This window comes from Chinchilla lanigera, unplaced genomic scaffold (genome assembly GCF_000276665.1).
Source record: "Chinchilla lanigera isolate Chin_1 unplaced genomic scaffold, ChiLan1.0 scaffold00065, whole genome shotgun sequence".
NCBI classification, from domain to species: domain Eukaryota; kingdom Metazoa; phylum Chordata; class Mammalia; order Rodentia; family Chinchillidae; genus Chinchilla; species Chinchilla lanigera.
In genome coordinates this window covers 8,804,140-8,823,763 of record NW_004955466.1, presented here as the reverse complement: position 1 = coordinate 8,823,763, position 19,624 = coordinate 8,804,140, and the positions used below count along the sequence as shown (strand labels likewise).

Below are 19,624 nucleotides of genomic sequence, written 5' to 3'. Positions count from 1 at the left end.
GATTCTGGTCTGGTTGTATTACTTTAAAGTAATTATTGGAGAATTTATGATGATATATTATTGATATGAAATACTCTATTTCATGAATGTTACAATGAAATTATTTGGATTTTTAAAAAGTATTAATGATTAGTACTTGGTTATGTTATAGCTTCTTGTGAGTAACTCATTATCCTTTATTAGCTGGTCATTCTATGTAGAGAATTGTACTTGTTAGTGACTCTTATGTGGGAATATGGCATTGACATAAACATACAGATTTAGGGCCATGTTTTTAGGATGATGCTAACATATATAACATATGTTTAGGTGACTGAGCCCCAAAGTAGTCCATGGATCATGAGCTAACGTACATGTTGATGTCATTTTGCTAACCTGGGGTAGTAATTGCCTTTTACACTCTCTTTGAGTGTTGAAGTCACTGTTCCAAAAATAGTTCGTATATTTTTATAAAATTTTTATAAATTATTTTATGTATTTTAGTAAATATTTTATATATTTCATATACGTTATGTAAAAATGATCTCTTATTTGATTAGGTACATAAATGACTCATTTTTAATAGTGAAACTGTTACTTAGTTTTGAACTGAGGAGGTTATTTCATGGACTAACCCCTGACATCAATACAAGCATGAATAAGGGTGATCTAATCTTGAAATAGAATCTTAGCTAAGAGTGACTTTTTATTTTCTGGATTCTCATGCATAGTAAATTGCTGTCTAGAATGTCTTAACCAAAAATTTGCAAAACATTTATTTTACTACATAATTGTTGCATGTCTGGCAAGTATATAGTGTGCAGTGATGGATAAACACCCTCATTCTCTAGGAATTCAGAATTTCCTAGTGTTATAAGCACATAGAAAGTGCTTTGGGCCTATTAGGAGAGCACAAAGAGGGATACCTAATCCATTTTAGAATATTGGGAAAGGAATTCCTAGGGAGATGATCCCTGAAAAGAGCTTTGACGGATACGTGAAGTTACCCAGATGAAGTTGGAACAGGGCAGGAGTAGGGAGGCTGGCAGAAGGGTATTCTGGGCAAAAAGAAAGAGCAAGCAAGGCAAGAAGGCACGGACAGTTGTGGAGAGCTCTGAGAGCCGTAAGTAATTATATATTGCTGAAGTTCAAAAGACAGCCATGTTGAAACTGGAGAAGTAGGAAGGGCCTGCTTCATATAATACCTCTGTATGATGAAAAATAATTTGGCCTTACTTGGGTCAGTTGTTAGGATTTAGCAGGTGGAACTTTTCTTCAAATGAAAGGTTACTCAGAATACTCTTACATGATAATGGGATGAGGGCTGGCTGCGTTCTTGTCTGCACAGTCTCTTCTGTAGTTTATCTTGGGGTGCCTAGATGAATTTTCTGTTTTTGTGAGAACATGCCTGAGATAATCTACTTACAAAGAGGAAAGGGTTATTCTGAATCATGGTTTCAGGGGTTTCAGTTGTTGGGTAGTTTGGTCCCTTTGCTTTTGGGCCTTGGGGAAGGCAGTCAGTCCCTTGCCACGTGGGAAGAAGCATGTGGTAGAGCAAGTTATTTACCTCCTGGCAGCTAAGCCGCAACCATAGAGGAGGGCCCAGGTCCCAGCTTTCCCTTCAAGGTTATGCCCCCATATGAGGAAAAGACCTCCAACTATGAGGAAAAGGTTCTACCACTTCCGAGTAGTGCCGGAGACTTAGGTATTTAGCATACTTACTCAAACCGTAGTAGCATCTTATTAGAGAATTCCCTGGCCTCCTTAGAGCAATGAATAGAAGCCAGTTGTTGATAACTGCTGTTGAAGGGGTATAAGCAAGGTGGTAATGAGGCATTGTCCTTATTAGGATGTATTTAGGGACTTGGTGGGGTTGAATTTGAGACAAGCAAGCCTTGAGTCTGGGATACCAAGTGGAGGTTATTGTAGTCATGTACGTGAGTTCAGAGATGAATTAAAGAAGAACAGGAGAGATAGGGATGAGTTAGAGAAATGTTTTGAGTTCAGAGTAGCTAGTCCTATTGACAAATTGGAAGTGGGAGGTAAAAAATGAGAGAATTATTGGGTGAAGTACTACAATTAGGAAGATTACAGTGACCTTTAGTCCTTATCCTGCTTCATTGATCGCAGTTTAGTACCTTCATCACCCCTCCAATGTTGAATTTTTATTTTTTGCAAGAAAATGCCTTATTGCAAGAATATTTTTAGCAACATTTGCTCTACACATAAGGATGAAGTCTGTGGGAAAATTATGTGTTGGTACTACTGAATTAACTTAGCAATATATGAAAAGAACAAAGTAAGGAGAAACATACAAAATGTCAATTTTTATATAGGGTGAGAAGTAGGTGTTTGGTATTAGTCATGTACATGTTTTTTTTTTTTTTTTTTTCAGTTTTTCCCACACTATTTGTTGAAGAGGCTGCCTGTTTCCCCGTGTATGTTCTTGATGTCTTTGTTGAGAATCCGTTGTGGGTATTTGGGTTTATTTCTGACTTCATTATTCTATTCTGTTGTCTACATGTCTGTTTTTCTGCTAATGCTTTGCTATTTTGTTACTGTGGCTTTGCAGTATATTTTGAAATCAGGTATTGTGATGCCTCCAGCATTGCTATTTTGCTCAGGATTGCTTTGGTCAGTCAGAGGTTTATGTGCTTCAGTAGGAATTGTTATTGGTATTTTGATGGGAATTGCATTGAATCTATAGATCATTTTGAGTAGTGTGGACATTTTAACAATATTAACTCTCCTAATCCATGGACACAGGAAGTCTTTCATGTTTTTTTTCCTTCTTTAGTTTCCTTCTTTAGTGTTTTTTGTTTTGTTTTTGATTGTGATTTCTGAGACAGAGTCTTGCTAGGTAGTTCCGGCTGGTCCTGAATTCTCTATATGGTCCAGGCTGGCCTTGAACTCATGGCGATCCTCCTACCTTAACCTCCCAAGTACTGTATTACAGGCATGCACCACCATGCCCAGCTCTCTTAAGTATCTTCTAATTTTCATTGTAGAGATCTTTAATTTTTTTGGTTAAGTTGGTTCGTAGGTATTTTAATTTTTAAGAGGCTATTGTAAACAAGATTGCTTTTCTAATTCTTTCTCAGTGAGTTCATTATTGGTGCATAGAAAGGTTACTGATTTCTGTATGTTGATTTTTGTGTCATGCTGTTTTGCTAATCTTTGAAAAAAAATCAGCTCTTTGTGTGGAGTCATATCATCTGCAAATAGGGATAATTTGACTTCCTCCTTTTTTATTTTTTTTCTCTTGCCTGATGGCTGTGGTTTGTTTTTTTTTTTTTTTTTTGAGACAAGGTCTCACTCTGCAGTTCAGGCTGGCCTCAAACTCATAGAAATCCTCCTGCCTTAGCCTCCTGAGTGCTGGGAATACAGGCATGCATCACCATGCCTGACTTCTGTGGGTATGATTTTAGGTACTGTATTGAATAAAAGAAGTAAGAACGAGCACCCTTTTCTTGTTCCTGATTTTTAAGGAAATGCTTTCAGTTTTTCCCCTGATCATTTTGATGTTGGCTATGATTTATCATATACAGCCTTTGTTATGTTGAAATATGATCCTTATATATTGAATTTATTCAGGGCTTTTATCATGACGGGATGTTGAATTTTATCAAATGCATTCATTGAGATACTCTTGTGATTTTCATGTATGACTCTATTATGTGCTATATTATGTTTATTGATGTGATATGGTAAACTAATCTTTCATCCCTGAGATGAAATCAACTTGATTGTGGTATGATACTTTTAATGTGCTGTTGAGTTCAATTTGGAAGGGTTTTATTAAGGATTTTTGCATCTATGTTTTTTTGTCCTGTCCCTGTTGGGTTTCAGTAGTAGAGTAATACTAACTTGAGAAAAAGGAGTTTGCAGGAGTTCCTTACCTTTCTGTTCTATGGACTAATAGGAGGAGCATTGATATTCTTTGAAAGTCTAGCAAAATTAGTGCTGAATCCATTTGCTCCTGGGATTTTCATTGAACTTTATTACTACTTCAATCTCATTACTTGTTATTGTTCTATTTATGTTTTTTATCCTTTTGGCTCAATTTTGCTCGGTCATCTATGTCCAAAAAATTGTCAGTTTTTTCCTAGATTGTCCAATTGATTGGTGTATAGTTTTTCAAAATATTCCTTAATAATCCTCTGTGTTTCAGTGGTTCTGTTGTATTATTTCACTTTCTACCTCTAATTTTATTTACTTGGAATTTATTACTTTTGTTAGTTTAGCTAAGGGTTTGTTAATTTTATCTGTTCAAGAAACCAACTCTTTTGTTTATCCTTTGTGTAGTTCTTTTCTTCTTTAATTTATGTCTGCCCTGATCTTTATTATTTCTTTCCTTCTGATGAGTTTAGGTTTTGTTTATTCTTGGTTTTGTAAGACTTTGAGAAATATCACTGGGTTTTATATATATATATATTTTTGTTTGTTTGTTTGTTTTTGTTTTTGTTTTTCTCTGGTACCGGGAACCGAACTGACGACTTTGCGCTTGTCAGGCAGGCGCTTTGCCGTTGAGCTAAATCCCCAGCCCCTGGGTTATATATTTGTGATCTTTTTTTAAAAATGTAGGTGTTCATATTTATAAGGTTACCTCTTAGTACTACTTTTGTTTTATCCTGTAGATTCTGGCATGTGTTATTTTTATTTTCATTTGATTCTTGAAATTAATGACCCATTGATCATCCAAAAGTATATTGTTCAATATTCATGTGTTTATATAATTCTGTGATTATTCTTGCTGTTAATTCCTCATCTTATTCCATTCTGATCTGATAAAATACATTTATTTTAGTTTTGTGAATTTGTTCAGACTTGCTTTATGGCCTAACACAGTTGTACCTTGGTTCATTGACTTAATTCATTTCATGATTCTAGGGAAGATGGCTGCATTCATGTTTGTGTGGGGAAGATGGCCACAGTTATGTTGGTCACCCAATGTGAAGTTTGTGAACAGAAAGAAAATTTTGCCAAATGTTTCTGTTTGCAACCCAAATTGTTTGAGAACAGAAGTGTTTGAGAACTGAGGTACCTCTGTAATGTGTATGGTATCTGTTGAGAAAAGTTCTGTGTATTAATGAAAAGACTATTCTGCAGCTGTTGGACAGAATGTTTTGTAAATGTCTGTTAAGCCTGTTTGTTATAATTTAACTCTGATGTCACTTTTTTGATTTTTTTTTGTCTGGAAGATATTTGCCTATTGGTAAGAGTAGGATACTGGAGTCAACTACTGTTGCTATATTGGAGCCTATTCCTTCCTTCATGTCTGGTAGTGTTTGTTTTATATAATTTGATGCTCTTATATTCAATACATACATATATATATATATGTAAAATCTTGACATCTCCTTGATGAATTAGTCCCTTAATACGTAGTGAGCTTCTAACTGATTCTGTATTGAAGTCTGATTTATCAGATATTAGTAAAGCTGCTCTTCCATGCTTTCAGATTCCATGTGTTGATGCTTTCCAAAAAGAAAAAAATGCTTTCCACATTACCTGTGTTGGAACATCATTTTCCATCTTTCCTGTCTATATCTTTGTTCATAAGAGACTTTCTTAGAAATATTTTTGAGACTTATTTTTCAGTCCAGTCATCCAGCTATTTAATAGGAGATTTAAGACCATTAACTTCAAGGTTATTATTGAAAGGTATGTGCTTGTCCCTGTCATTTTATTGTTTTTCTTCTGGATGGTTTGAATAGTCTGTGTTCATCTCTTCCTCATTCTTAGAGGTTTGATGGTTTAATATACTAATATTTGATCATTTTCTTATTCTCATTTGCTTATCTACTTTTGTAAAGAGATTTATTTTTTTCCATGCTCTGTCAGTTATATTTATGTTTCTCCCTCTTTCACATATAGAGGAAGTATCTTCCGTAATGCTGGTTTGGTGGTTATGAATTCTCTTAGTTTATGCTTATTTTGGAAGTTATCTCTCCTTTTATTCTGATGGATAACTTTACTGTCAAAATTGTCACAAGAGACAGAGAACAACATTATGTAATGATGAAAGCACCAATGTATAAAAAGGTGTAACAATTATAAACATGTGTGCCAACATTGGGGCACTTAAATGTATAAAGCAAACATTGTCAATTAAAGTTAGAAATAAAAAGCAATACAATACAGAGGCTTCAATAATTGATTTTCAATAATGAATAGCATGTAGGTTAGCAGTTTTTTCTTTCAGGTCTTGAAATGTGACATTCCATGGCCTTCTGGCCTTTGGAGTTTCTGTGAAAAATCTACTGTGCCTTTCCTGTGATTGGTGCTAAATAGCTGTCTCACCCTCTGTCCAGGTATCCAGTCTGTGGATTTCTTCAAGTTTCTATTTGTTCCCTATTGAACTTAAGTGTTTTCCCACAGTTACTCACCTTGATGAGTGGCTGCTCAACATTCTGTTGATTCTACCTGGTAAAAGTGGGCAAGTGGTGTGTACCTCTAATCTAGTCTTTTTTTTTTTTTGAGACAAGATCTTCTCTGTAGTCCAGGCTGGCCTTGAACTTACTGTGTAGCCCAGGCTGGCTGCAAACTCACAGCAATCCTCCTACCTCAGCCTCCAGAGTTCTGGGATTACAGGCGTGTGCCACCACACTTGCCTTCTAATCTGTTTTTGAAGCTGCCTGCCTGTTTGATTTCTAATGATCATAGTTTTCCTAATTCATCAGTTAGCTAGACAGTTAATATTTACTGAGCGAAAAAGTTGAGAATATCAGTTCCTCTGTTGCCAAGTCAGTAGATGCTTTATTGGTTTGAATCTCATTTGGTTGCTGCATTGTGTTTGATGAAATTTTTTCCCTTCCTTTTGGAAACTTTTGTGTTCTGTGCAGTCATCCATTTTCTTCCTCTTTCTGTTTTTTGGGACCTTTTTTTCTCTATGAAATAAATACAGATTCTTCACAGTGATCCTTTCTGAGTTAACCCTTTATGCTGATTAGTCTAAAATATTTTTATGGCCTATCTTTTCTCCTGAGCTCTTAGATGTGCTTAACACATCCATGCATCTCTACATTGTTAATAGATACTTCTTTCTGGATGTGTTGTAACTCAGTGCGTTCAGAACTAAGCATTTTATATTCATTCTCCTGTTTTTCCTTTATGTTTTAAAATAATTCTTGTTTTATTGTGTTATAAACACATAACACATTGTCTATCTTGTTAACAAAAGTTTAAGTATAATACACTAACTATATTACTGCAAGTACAGTGTTGTATAGTAGATTCTCTTCCTACTTAAGTAAAACTTTAGGCTTTTTTGTGGGTATTTCCCATTTCCATCTGCCCTAGCTCCTGGCAACCACTCTTTGCTATGAATTGACTATTTTAGGTACCTCATATAAGTTGTTATGTTTAGTATTATTTCAGTCTTAAGTTTGTTAAGACTTACTTTCTATCTTGTGTGCCATCTAGAAAATGTTCAGTGTGTGCTTGAGAAGAATGTATATTCTTCTGCTGTTTGGTAGAATTTTCTGTGTATATATTCGTTAGGTCTATGTGACCTGTAGCATTGTTCAAGACTCCTGTTTACTTAATTGATTGTTCAGACATTCTTTCTATTATTCAAAGTTGATTATTGAAGTTCCTGTGTTGTATTGTTGTTTATTTCTGTCTTTAATTGTCCATGTTTGCTTTATACATTGAGGTACTCTTGATATTGGGTGCATACATGTTTATAATTATTATATCTTCATATATGTTGGCCCTTTTATCATTATATAATGTTCTTTATCCCTTGTGACATTTTTGATTTAAAATATTTTTTGTCCCTTATTATACTCTCTTAGTGAATGGTGCTAGCATCCATCCAGCTACTCAAGCCATACCTGTCAGTCTTCACATTCTCTTGATGGTTGCTTCTTATCCTTGTTCAGGAATGCTTCCTCCTTTGATTCTATTATTATCTTATTTAGGGACCTGATATTTTTCTTACCTAAGTTATCTAACTAGTCTTCCTGTTTTCAGTGTTGCGCTTTATTGACTTGTGTACCTTACTGCTTCTAGTCATGTTTTCAGTCCCATCTCTTAAATTCTTACAATGTCTTCCCAGTATGCCCCAGTATGGCATATATTCCTTTAATTTAGTATGGTACCATAGACCCTCACTGATCTGCCTCAGCTTTTCTCTCTAGCTTTATTTGATGCATTCCCCCACCCTTATACTTCATGACTTACCATGCCAATCATTCTAAGTTGTTTCATACCTTTGTTCCTTTTTACTCTTTGCTTTCCCTCCATTATGGAAGAGAAGACATTTGTAAAATGATTGGAAGAGATGCTCATAGAGCCTAGCAACTGATTTTTTAAGAGTGGAATGAAATGTCAAGAGAGTTAAAATGAAGATGACTCTGATTGACCTGACTTATGATGTTGGTGTTCTAACAGAAGGACATTTTGTATATACTGTTTTTAAAGTATATATGTGAAGTATTTTTCTGCAAGAGTTTACATAATGTGAATTGAAAAAAACATTATGTTAAATCTCCTAAAACGAATGACTCCAAACTGTCTATAACAATTATAAATAAAAATTACTATTAAGTAGTTACTACAGTTTTGCTTCTGGGCTTAGTGTACTTTAAGTGTTTCTATAGTGCTAGATGTCATTCTCTTTAATAGTAACAGGTTCACACAAAATAAAATGAATTCTAGTTTTTTCTAAGTAAAAGTGTACTGCATTATTAAAAAGTCAATGATTAGTGTGTTTCATGCTTCCAATAAAAAGTATCAGAGGGATATAGCTCAGCGGCACAAGTACCTGCCTTGCAAGTACAAGGTCCTGAGTTCAATTTCTGGTACCAAGAGAAAAAAACCAAAAGCAACAACAACAACAACAAAAAAATATATATATATATATATCAGAGTGTGATATAGAATTGCTGTTGGTGGCTAAATTTATTTCCTGCTATATAAAAATTTCTGTTTTAGACTCGGGAACAAGAAGAATTGGAAGAAGCTTTAGAGGTAGAGCGACAGGAAAATGAACAAAGAAGACTATTTATACAAAAAGAGGAACAACTGCAGCAGATTCTAAAACAGAAGAATAAGCAGGCCTTTTTAGATGAACTGGTATGTACAAGTGCTAATTGTGATTAAAAATAAGTCCTTAGGGTTTATCTTTCCTATTTATAATGCTGATGGTGGCATTTAAATGGCATTTTCACATTGTTAGGTAATTACTTATCAATATTGATATATCTATTGTTGAATATTAAGCCCCCCGCCTCCCGAAAAGCACAATACCATTTTATGCCCACAGTTCCATGGGTCAGGAATCCAGGTGGAACTTCAGGGCTGCTCTCCTTCTGTGGTGTAGTCTCAAGGCGTGTCCCACGTAGTTTCTGGAGCTGTGTAGCTGTACATCTGTGCAGTGTCTCGGAGCTATAGAAAGAGATATTCTCAGAATAAAAAGTAGAAACTGCTAATGTTTTAAGACTTGGGCTGAGAAACTGTTGCAGCATGAAGTCTGCTATAGTTATTAGTAAGAAAGCCCACTCACTTTCAAGGGGAAAGATTATAGATACTTCTGCTAAACTTCTTCCATTCAGTGGAAGTTGTGGTTCTATTTAGTATATGTGCTGCTGACGTGAGTATAGCTTCGGTTCTTTTTAATCCACGTAGTGTGTTCTTGGAAAAAAATTCTATTTTCCCAGAATCTGGCACAATAAAAATTTAGTTGATTCTCTGTTTTTACCTTAAAGAGCAGTTAATGATAGAAATTATGCAAATAACTTTAATTATAAAGTTATTGCTTTACTCATACGCTTATTGTTTATAGCCTGGCGATTGCTATGAAGTATTTGAGATGATTTACCCTAAGATATGGTGTTGTTTGCGGACATGGAATTGGTTGTGGTTCTTAAAGAAGGTTGTAAAAATGAGATGCTGGTGTGTTTTATTTCTATTCGTTTTCTTTTTTTCCTTTTTAAAATGTTTTATCAATATCTGCTTTATTTTCAAATGAGAGAAAAATGTTATAACTCACATAACCTGGTATACTCTACAGAGATTACTTACTTATTTCTAAGCTTACTGCTTAAGAATGTACTTTTTTGGGAGCAATGCTTTTCCTCTATACATTTAACTGCTTGCAAATATACAACTTTGATATTAGATGAATATACAATTTTGGCATTTTATGTTTTATCTATAAAAGGTTTGCAAATTTAGAGTTTCCCTAGCTTTGCATAGCAATTATTCTTGCATATACCCTTAGTCCTCAAGAGTGCTAAGTTTTGCTGGCTCATTGAGCTACTATTGGCATGAAGTACCCCAATAATTCATTGAGGCATGAAGCAAGATGTGAAGCTGCCAGTGTTGTACATTGTATATAATCTGGAATTAATATTAGATTTTGTGAGCTTTTCCCCAACTTCCTGTTTTCTTCACCTGCAAGTCATTATTGCGCATACTTTCCTCACTATTTAGATCATGTAACATGGTTGTTAAATAATTCTTAGTAATTTACTGTATTCATTAGTACAATTAATTGTCACGGATTGGTTTAGAATACCATTGCAGTTTTGATTTCTGGTTTCCATTTTTAAATTTATTTTTAAAACTCTTAGTTACATTAAGTTTTTAATCTTTGCTGAACCTTTTGTTATAAATGTTAACATACTTTTAGTTTTTTTGACTAACTGAATTTATTAAATTTCTTTTTTCTTCTTGAATTCTTATTCACTAGTGAAGTAATATATTTCCTTTTCTATGTTCATGTGTTAGATTTTTATTAAAAAAGAAGATAACATTGGTGTTTGCAAATATATCTAGAAGGTTAAATTTTAGAATTATTTCCTGCACCTAATTTACGCAAGTACTGCTTATTACAGTTTTTTTACTCCTGCCTTTCAGTTTGGTCCTTGTGTCAAATGTTACTTTTTAATCTTTAAAAATCATGGGTATTAAAAAAAATTAAAAATCATTGGTATTATATGCGACAGGTTTTTAATGTTACGGTCTTAATGTTTATGGCTTAGTATTTGCCATAATGTTGGCTAAAAAAGTCCATTTACTTAATCCTACTGTAAATTCAGTTGTTTTACCAGTTTAGAAAAATATTTTTATTCAGGTCTTGTCTTATTAAATCATTTAATATTCTTATTTGGAAATTTTCTTCGGTTTATGTCTGAAATTTTGTATGGGCTGATATTGTTGTGAAATGCAGTAGCTGATTTTTATTAGAAATATTGTTTGCCAGATGGCTTACTTAAGTCCGTTAAAGTAATGTTTTAAAAATGGCCATTATAAACCCTTTAATGAGTATTACAGGCAGTCTTATTAAAATTTTTTAAAATATTAAACAGTGTGCCTTTAGGCAATTATTATAGGTTATAGGAACCTTTTAAGGTAAAATGTATTGCCAAGAAGAATGTACTAACTTGAAAGACTGAATCTTCATGTTACATATTCTCCACAGCATATATGTTTCACTAAGTTTATTTTACTCTTTAGATTTTTGTCATTAAAGCTCTTATTTAATTTTAATTTAACATTCATAAAGGCTTTCAGCTTCTAAAATTTTGAGTACTAGCGTAGAATTAAGTAGGTTCAAATTATATGCTTTAGTATTAAAATTAGTTTTAAAAACCCAGAATATTTATTTTTATAACATTCAACTATTTACACAGTTTAACATTCAGTTCCTTCTGTGTGAATGTGAAACCAGGATTAAAATAAGCCAATTTTGATTAGCAACGTCTCTGAAGTGAATATATTGTCTTACTTTTAATGTAAACATTTTTGCGTTTTAGAATAAATACCTCTTATGGCTGAGCATTTGAATGAATTTTGAATATGTTAGGAAGCAATGATTTAACTTTTTAGTCAAGAAATTTTTTGTGTGTGTTTCTGTATATGAAAAGACAATTTTGACCACTGCTCATTTAAAATGTTAATTTTACATTTATTGTAAAATACTTGATAAGGAAATCTAGAGTAGTTGCAGGGTTTCACAGCAATACTATTTCTAATGCATTACTAATGCTTTGTTGTAAAATAGGAAAAGTATCAAATATGTTCTTTAATTCTTGCTAAAGCCTGTTATCAGTGGTTTTTATCGTAACAAGGATCTGTTCTACAAATAAAACTTGTGTTCTTTTACTAGGTTTTAAAAGTTTTAATCTTTGTGACATTGCTCTGTTAAAACAGTTCTATTATGAAATACTAATGTACAACTTTATTGTAAGACAATTCTGTTGAATTAAGTTGCTTGAATTATTTCTGTACTGTAACCTTAATTCCTGTAAGTCTGTTAATTAGCCACATTTGTGCCTAAAAGTTGTTAGATTTGGGAAAACCTTAGAAGGGAGGCAGGAGGCTTGCCGCAAGTTCAGGGGCAGCCTGAGCTACCTAGTGAGTTCAAGGACAGCCTGAACTGCATGATGAGTCCCTGTCAAAGAAAAAAAAAAAGAAAGAAAAAGAAGTAGTAAAAATGAGAATTTGGTATATGTTTGTTTTCATACTGGGAAATGTTAACAGTATAGTTTCTTCAGGATTAAATTCTGGATGGTCACTATTTTAAATATTCGCATTTTAACGCTATGTTTTTGCATATAACTTTGTATATGAGATAGAAATCTTTTCATACCTTCATTGTCATTGTGTGTCTGAGAGAGAGAGAGCATGAGCGAGCAAGAGCCAGGGAGACAGAGCACGACCCTTGCCCCCAGACCTCCCTCTGCATGTGTTTCAATTGAGAACTTGGCAAGGAAGAAGCCTGGGTATCATTTAGTTTAGCTCTTAGCTTCACAGCACTTTAAACATGGAAGAAGACCTCATGTCAAAAAGGATAAATAACAGTTCACATTTAAGAATTAGTCACCAGTTTGCTTGGGATACTAAAATGTATGTGTATAGATTTATGTAAATAATGGCCTTGATTTAGTATCAATGTAAAATATTGAAAATATTTATCATTTTGTTATTTAATTTAAAAAATTTAGATCCTACAAAGAAAGGCAAGTAAAAGAGAAAATAAACATACATTTGGTTATACTTACAATAGTCCCATTGTGCAAAACAGAACAAGGATCATTTCCAAACAGCCTCAGGTGAAATCTAATGGGAAACAATTTCAAACTGGTCTGAATTCACTGGTTAAAAAGAACGTGTCTTAGATAAACATCTGAACTAAGTTATAGTAGTTCGTACTACTCTTTTTGTGATTAGCTTCTCTTTTTCTTTTTAATAAGTATGGTTGGTGGCTCGATGAAATAGAACTCTTTATATTATCTTTAATGTGGATTTTATAAAAATACTTGTTTGCAAGTTATTTTGATTTATTAGTCTACAACAGCCTTTTCTTATTATGGAATATTAGTATTTTTAAAAAGTGTTCTCTATAAAGTGAGTGTTTAGTTTGACATCAGATCCTTATGGAAAAGACCATACTTGAAAATAAAAGTCTTGTTGTTTTTTAGGTTTTCCTGTTTTAGCTTTCTTATTGAACTTGATCTTTCTTACAGGAAAGTTCTGATCTCCCTGTTGCTCTGCTCTTGGCTCAGCATAAAGATAGATCTGCACAGTTGGAAATGCAACTTGACAAACCCAAACCTATAAAGCCAGTGACATTTTCCACAGGCATCAAAATGGTGAGCCTCATTTTATTTGCTTATTTGAAAGGTATTTTTTAAGGAATATGCTGTATAATTCTCTTGATTTCCATGGTGAACTAAAAGGTTTGGAAGTTTAAGAACAGGCTCTGATGTAGGCTACTTGTCTGGAAATATGGATGTGTACCCTGTCAGGACAATGAAAAGTAATATTTCAATGGCTTCTGTGTTTTTATTATATTTTAAATTTGTAGTTTAGAAAAACATTTCTTAAAAGAAAATGCATAATTATTGCTAGGGAAGTATTAATCTACTTACATAAAATAGGAAAGTAAATGTATAAATTTATGTTTTCCTCCAAACAGTTCTCCACCTACATGTATTTTTAATATTCAAAAGCCATTTATATGGTGGCATACACCTGTAACCCCAGTATTCAGCAGGCTGAGGCAGGAAGATCACTGTGAGTTTAAGGCCAGCCTCATTATATAGTGATTTCAGTACCAGCTTGAATTATATTGTGAGACACCGTCTCAACCAAAAAAAAAGCCATTCTAATGAGGATGATAGAAATAAAAAAAAAAAACAAAAAACAGTTTTAGGTTCGAGACAGTTTTGAAGAGAAAATAATTTTAATTTTAAAAATTGTTTAGCCATTCATTCAAAGAAATATTTTATAAGCTAATGATGTATTTGAGTACTTTTATCAAGTTATTCTTCTGTTTGGGAATTATATACTCTGTCATATTAATTTTGTGTTTAGCATCCAGGTTTTTGAGATATAACCATTCTAAAGTATATAACTTTCATATTGATAAGTAAATAATCTCAAAGTAGTTTAAAAAGTATGGCAGTGCCATGAAATTATAGGTAAGGACTTGGACTTTGAAGCCAAATGGATTCAATCTAACCCTCAGCTGCCTCATTTAGTCATGTGCTTATAGCGAGCACATTTTTTAGTCTCTGTAATAAGCCTTTTCCCTCATCTGTACAATGGTGATGATAATACTCAGAATCTTACTGAGTACCTCAAAGGAGATGTGAACAAAGTGCCCCACACATTTTCTGGCATATAGTAAGCTCTCAGTAAATGAGGCTAGTTGTTATAAATAATGTATGAGCTGGTAGCGTGGATGACTATATCAATTTATTGCACAAATCTTTAATTCTGCAACTAAGTCTAATGAAAATGGGATTGGAATTGGAGTAAGAAGACTTACATTTAAATTTTGGCTGTAATTTAACTGATTTTGATAGTGATCAAGTTGCCTGTTCTCCTTGTTCTCTTCTGTAAAGTAGGGTTATTTCTCGCCTCATCACATTGCTCTAAGAAATAAATAATATATACCTTTGATATTGCCTGGCACTTATACAGAGTTCAATAAGTATGAAATAATGAAATCAGCATTCTGCAGATCCTGTTAATTCCCAAAGGAAGGAAACAGTCTGTAATATTTAGTTTTTGTAAGCTAATAATTCTATATTTATCTGTTTATACACACAAGTGCTAATCAAAGTTTTTAGGTTTTTCTCCTTTTTCTGAATGTTTCCCTTTAGAATATGAAACTAAATCAACTCAAATTTTCAGATTCATAGTTTATTTTGAAATGATAATGTCTAATATTATGTATTATCAAGTTTAGAGAATAGTGTTTCTTATTTAATCCTTTTATGCTAAGGTATGTTCTCTGTATTTTTCTTTCTCAGTATAGATTTTCCCAGTATTATTAATACTTGCAAAATCCTTTATGTTAAGTATTATATTGTACTTGTATTGAAATTATCAGTTTATCTTTTGGTCTCTCTTTATCAGTCTAAGTTTTCCTAATAAGCTGTCCATAAATCTTGTTTGGAAGCTAGATAATTGAGTAGATGGATGGATGATGTACAAACGAATAAATGATTGATTGAAATTGTACCATATAGCCAGTTATAATGCAAGTACCTGCTATTTTTATATTTTGATTATATATATATACATAGATAGATAGATATAGTTATATAGTTTTGTTTTTGAAAAAGGGTCTCACTGTATAGTTCAGGCTGTCCTTGAACTCTGTGTAGCCCAGGCTGGCCTTGAACTCGTGGCAATCCTTATGCTTCAGCCTCCCAAGTGCCAGGATTATAAGCATGTACCATCATGCCCAGCTCAATGAATGGTATATTTTTAAAATTCCTTATGTTGGTACATATCTCTTTTTGAAAACATCTAATATAGTGTCAGGAAAATGTAAGAACTGCAGTAATAGGAAAGTATAGAATATTATTGCCATAGTTGATGTTTTTAATTTTAGTGAAACTAGTGGAAAAGTGTTAGATTACTAAACATACTTTCTCACTCTTTGAAAGTATCTTGGGTATTTCTGTAAGGTGAAGTCTAGAGACAACATGTGCTTATTTCTAACCAGGTTGTACTTTGGTTGTTATATTGGTCAGATTTTTTGATGGACTGTATAAGAACTGCTAACAAAATTAAGAATTGAATTGTCCTTTTATCCACCCAGATATTAAAAACTCAAGATGATAGAGTTTAAAGAATTTTTCGTTAGTATATATCATTGTATGCCTGTAATTTGAAGTTATTATTAATGATATGCAGTATTGAAGTGGAAGAAGTTAGTTAAAAAAAGCTAGTAACTCAGTAATCTTCAGGATTCAATGCTTAGATGACAGTGTTGCTACACATATTGGGAATGTGTATTTCTTGTTGCAGCTGAGCATGATGAGTATGTAAGAATGAATGTTTCAAAAATGTTACTTTAAAAGGCAAAGGACTGTTTCCTCTGACTTCAACAGATAAGGTCATACACCTACTATACTTTGATTGTTGCATGTCATAAAATAATTAGTTCCATTTTAGCATTTGTGTGGTAGCTTCTCCTGTTTTCTAGTTCTCTTTTGTAGAATATAATATTGAAATCAAATCTGGCTTACAGTTTAGGTAGAAAACATAATAGCTCAATTCAAGTTTTTTTGGAAGCTGCTACACTTTTCACTTGCTAACTACAGCAATTTGAAAGTTTAGATAATTTGATAGTAAATTTGCTCTTCCTCCAGAATTTATCTTGACTTCACCCACTTATTACTATCTTCTCAGGCTAGTCACTGTCATTTTTCTCATGGACTACTACAGCAACCATCTATCTGATCTCTGTTCTGACTGTTAGGTAATATATTCTATAAGCCTTTTGGTGGTTTCCCAAATGAACAGATGATGATAAGTAAACAACATTGAAAAAAAAAATGAGATCATTTCCTTGCTTAATATCTTACATTGTTTTCCTAATACATTTAGAATGAAATCTAGAATATTAACCATTTATTTCCTCATCTCTAAGAAAGTGACATTTGTACTAAGAAGTGAATGGTAACAATGGTGAGCTGTGTAAAAATCCTAGCAGAGAAACGAGCAATTAAAAACAAAAAAGCTAAAGGATGAAACAGCTTGTTTTAGAAAGAAAAGAACTGTTGAGAGTGTGCTTTTTCTTTGAGGTTTCTCTTAAGCTCAATTTACGCTGAACTTTTGAATTTGTAAAACTTTTGAATTGAACTTCAGTTTACACTGAACTTACACCTAAAGTACTTTTCTTTCACCTATACACCCATTACTTTATGATTTTTGACTCTTCAAAATATGGATCACTACTAGAAAATGCCACATGGGTAAATTGTTTATTGCTTATCTCTATCTCTAGAATTTAAAATCTATAGTCTGAGAACAAAATTTGTCCTTAGCATTTAGAATATTGCCATTTACTTGGTAGACCTTTGTGAATTATTTTGGATGACTAAACAGTCACACAATAGTAACTGGTATATCACTTTCCATTGAGACAAACGTATAATGGGTTTTTTAAATACTTGAGAGGTTAAAACATTTCAGGGCGAGCCATTTATGGCAAGGATAAAAGCTATTAATACATTTTGTGAGAATGATTATTGATTAATAGATTCTAGTATGGGTAATTCAAATTCAATCACAGTATGCCTCTTCAGTCTTTGTGAAACCTGTAACTATTCACACCAACAGTACTCAATCTGTATATATTTTTGTCTTGGTTTTCAGGTCTTGCATCTTACTTTCAAACATCACTGGCTCCCTTTCCTAATAGTAGTTTTGTGAATGGCTTTATTTCACTATGATTTTATAAAACAAATGCTGCTGCTATGAATATGGGTCCACTGTTCCAAAAAATCATGTGAAGCCTTGTTTTAGGCAATCCAATGTTACAGAACAGTCAACAAGGGACTCTGTTATTGGGGGAATGGACTGTTGGACAAATCTAGTTTGAGAAACTTTCTACCTGAATGGCATAGCCCTATAGTAACAGGGCATCAGAAATAAATTTACCTTCTGTGACAGTTAAGGTGGATTGTCAATTTGATTGGCTTGAGAGTTGCCTAGGGCATTAATAAGACACATGTTTGGTTATGCCTGGGTAGGTCACGGAGGCATGACCTTTAGTACTATATATAGTAGTGGCCCATTTCTCTTTGGCACTCTTCCACTGTTCTGCTTCCTGGTTCCCGTGAGGTGAGCAGCTTTCCTGTGCCATGGTACCCCGACTCCAGTGATGTTTCTGCCTTGGAGCCAGCCAGCCATGGACTGAATCCCATGAAACCATGAGCTAAATGAGCCGTTTCATCCTTTAGGCTGTGGGTGTCAGGATTTGGTCCCAGCAACCAGAAGGCTGGCCAGTGCAGAAAACTGGTTCCAGAGAAGTGGGGTTCTTGCTGGGACTATGCTTGACAGTCTAGTTCAGAAGCCTTTGGAACTTGTTTGTTTTTTTTTTTTTAAAAAGTTTAGAAAACTGAGCTAGAGAACCCTTAAAATACTCTAAGAAGAACTTTATAGGTTTTTCTCCGGTACCGGGAACCGAACTCACGACCTTGCGCTTGCCAGGCAGGCGCTTTTGCCGCTGAGCTAAATCCCCAGCCCTGGAACTTGTTTACAAGAGGATTTTGCAAAGGTTTAGAGATACAGGCTATAGAATTTGTAGAAAAGCTTGATGGGAAATTCTAGTCTGGGTGCAGAAGACCAGAATGCTGATGGGAATCCAGACAATAAAGGCCTTTGAGGTTTCATTTGGGAATGAGGACTCTATTGGGCATTATACTAGAGGCCATGTGTGGCACACTTCAGCAAAAAGTTTGTTTGCATTTTGTCCATGTCCTTAGACTTTATGTGAGGCTGAATTTAAGGGTGGTGGACTAATTGATCTAGTGGAGCGCATTTTAGGGTAGACCAAAATTCAGGCTGTGGCATGGGTATTGCTGGGTTCTGTTACCCAGGTTTATAGCAAGAATTGGGAGCAAACAGCAGAGCAGATTGATTTGAAAAACTTAAATTTTGACCTGAAAAGAACTATATGTAAAGTTGAGATCAAAGGAGAGATGTGGATATTGGAAAGACTGATGGCAGTAAAAGTGCTTGGTTTCTTTTTAATGCCACCAATTGGTGGAGTCTCAGGAATCAAGACTCCCACCCATTGCAGGCTCAAGAGTATAAAAGTGTAAAACTTTCACTTGAAAAGACAAGAAGGACCTCTGCTCAAGGGCCATATGGGGAGTTAGTTTTCTAGGGTTAATTTCATTATGCTCAGCCATCCAGGCTTTCAGAAGTCACTGCAACCATGGTCTGAGGTGGCTAGGTTTCTGCTTGTACTGGTAGTCTTGATTTTACCAGCAGGCGAGTGCAGGAGTTAGGGGATTAAGGAGTCTTCTACCAGGTTTCAAAGAGTGATGCATGAGGCTGTGGGAATGAAGGCTAAGGTATAGTGCTTACATCAGAGATGCCAAGAATGTGGAATATCTGCTAAGAAAGACGATATGGAGCTAGCAAAGTAACCTTAAGAGAGACCACATGGTTTGCAACCAGCAAAGCCATAGGGCTGTCCTCCCCAAGAAATTTGGACTTTACATTTTACCTTCCAGTGCCCTGGATGCTGGACATGGAGTGATAGGATTTAATGTTTGTCTGTTGGCTTTTGCACTTGCTTTGGTCTTACTCTTTTCTATGCCTTTATTCTTCTGTTTTAAAATAGGAATGTTTAACTCATACCATTGTGTATTGGGAACAT

At 34.1% G+C, this 19,624-nt stretch overlaps 1 protein-coding gene across 1 annotated transcript in view; it reads left to right on the top strand.

The window, feature by feature from the left end:
* Positions 1–19,624, top strand: part of Mnat1 (MNAT CDK-activating kinase assembly factor 1) — a 204,062-nt gene that overhangs the window by 71,258 nt on the left and 113,180 nt on the right. Inside the window, exons 5-6 of the mRNA XM_005399174.2 lie at positions 8,920–9,060; positions 13,458–13,583. Coding sequence (XP_005399231.1) covers positions 8,920–9,060; positions 13,458–13,583 — 267 coding nt within the window. The remainder of the gene's footprint in view (positions 1–8,919; positions 9,061–13,457; positions 13,584–19,624) is intronic.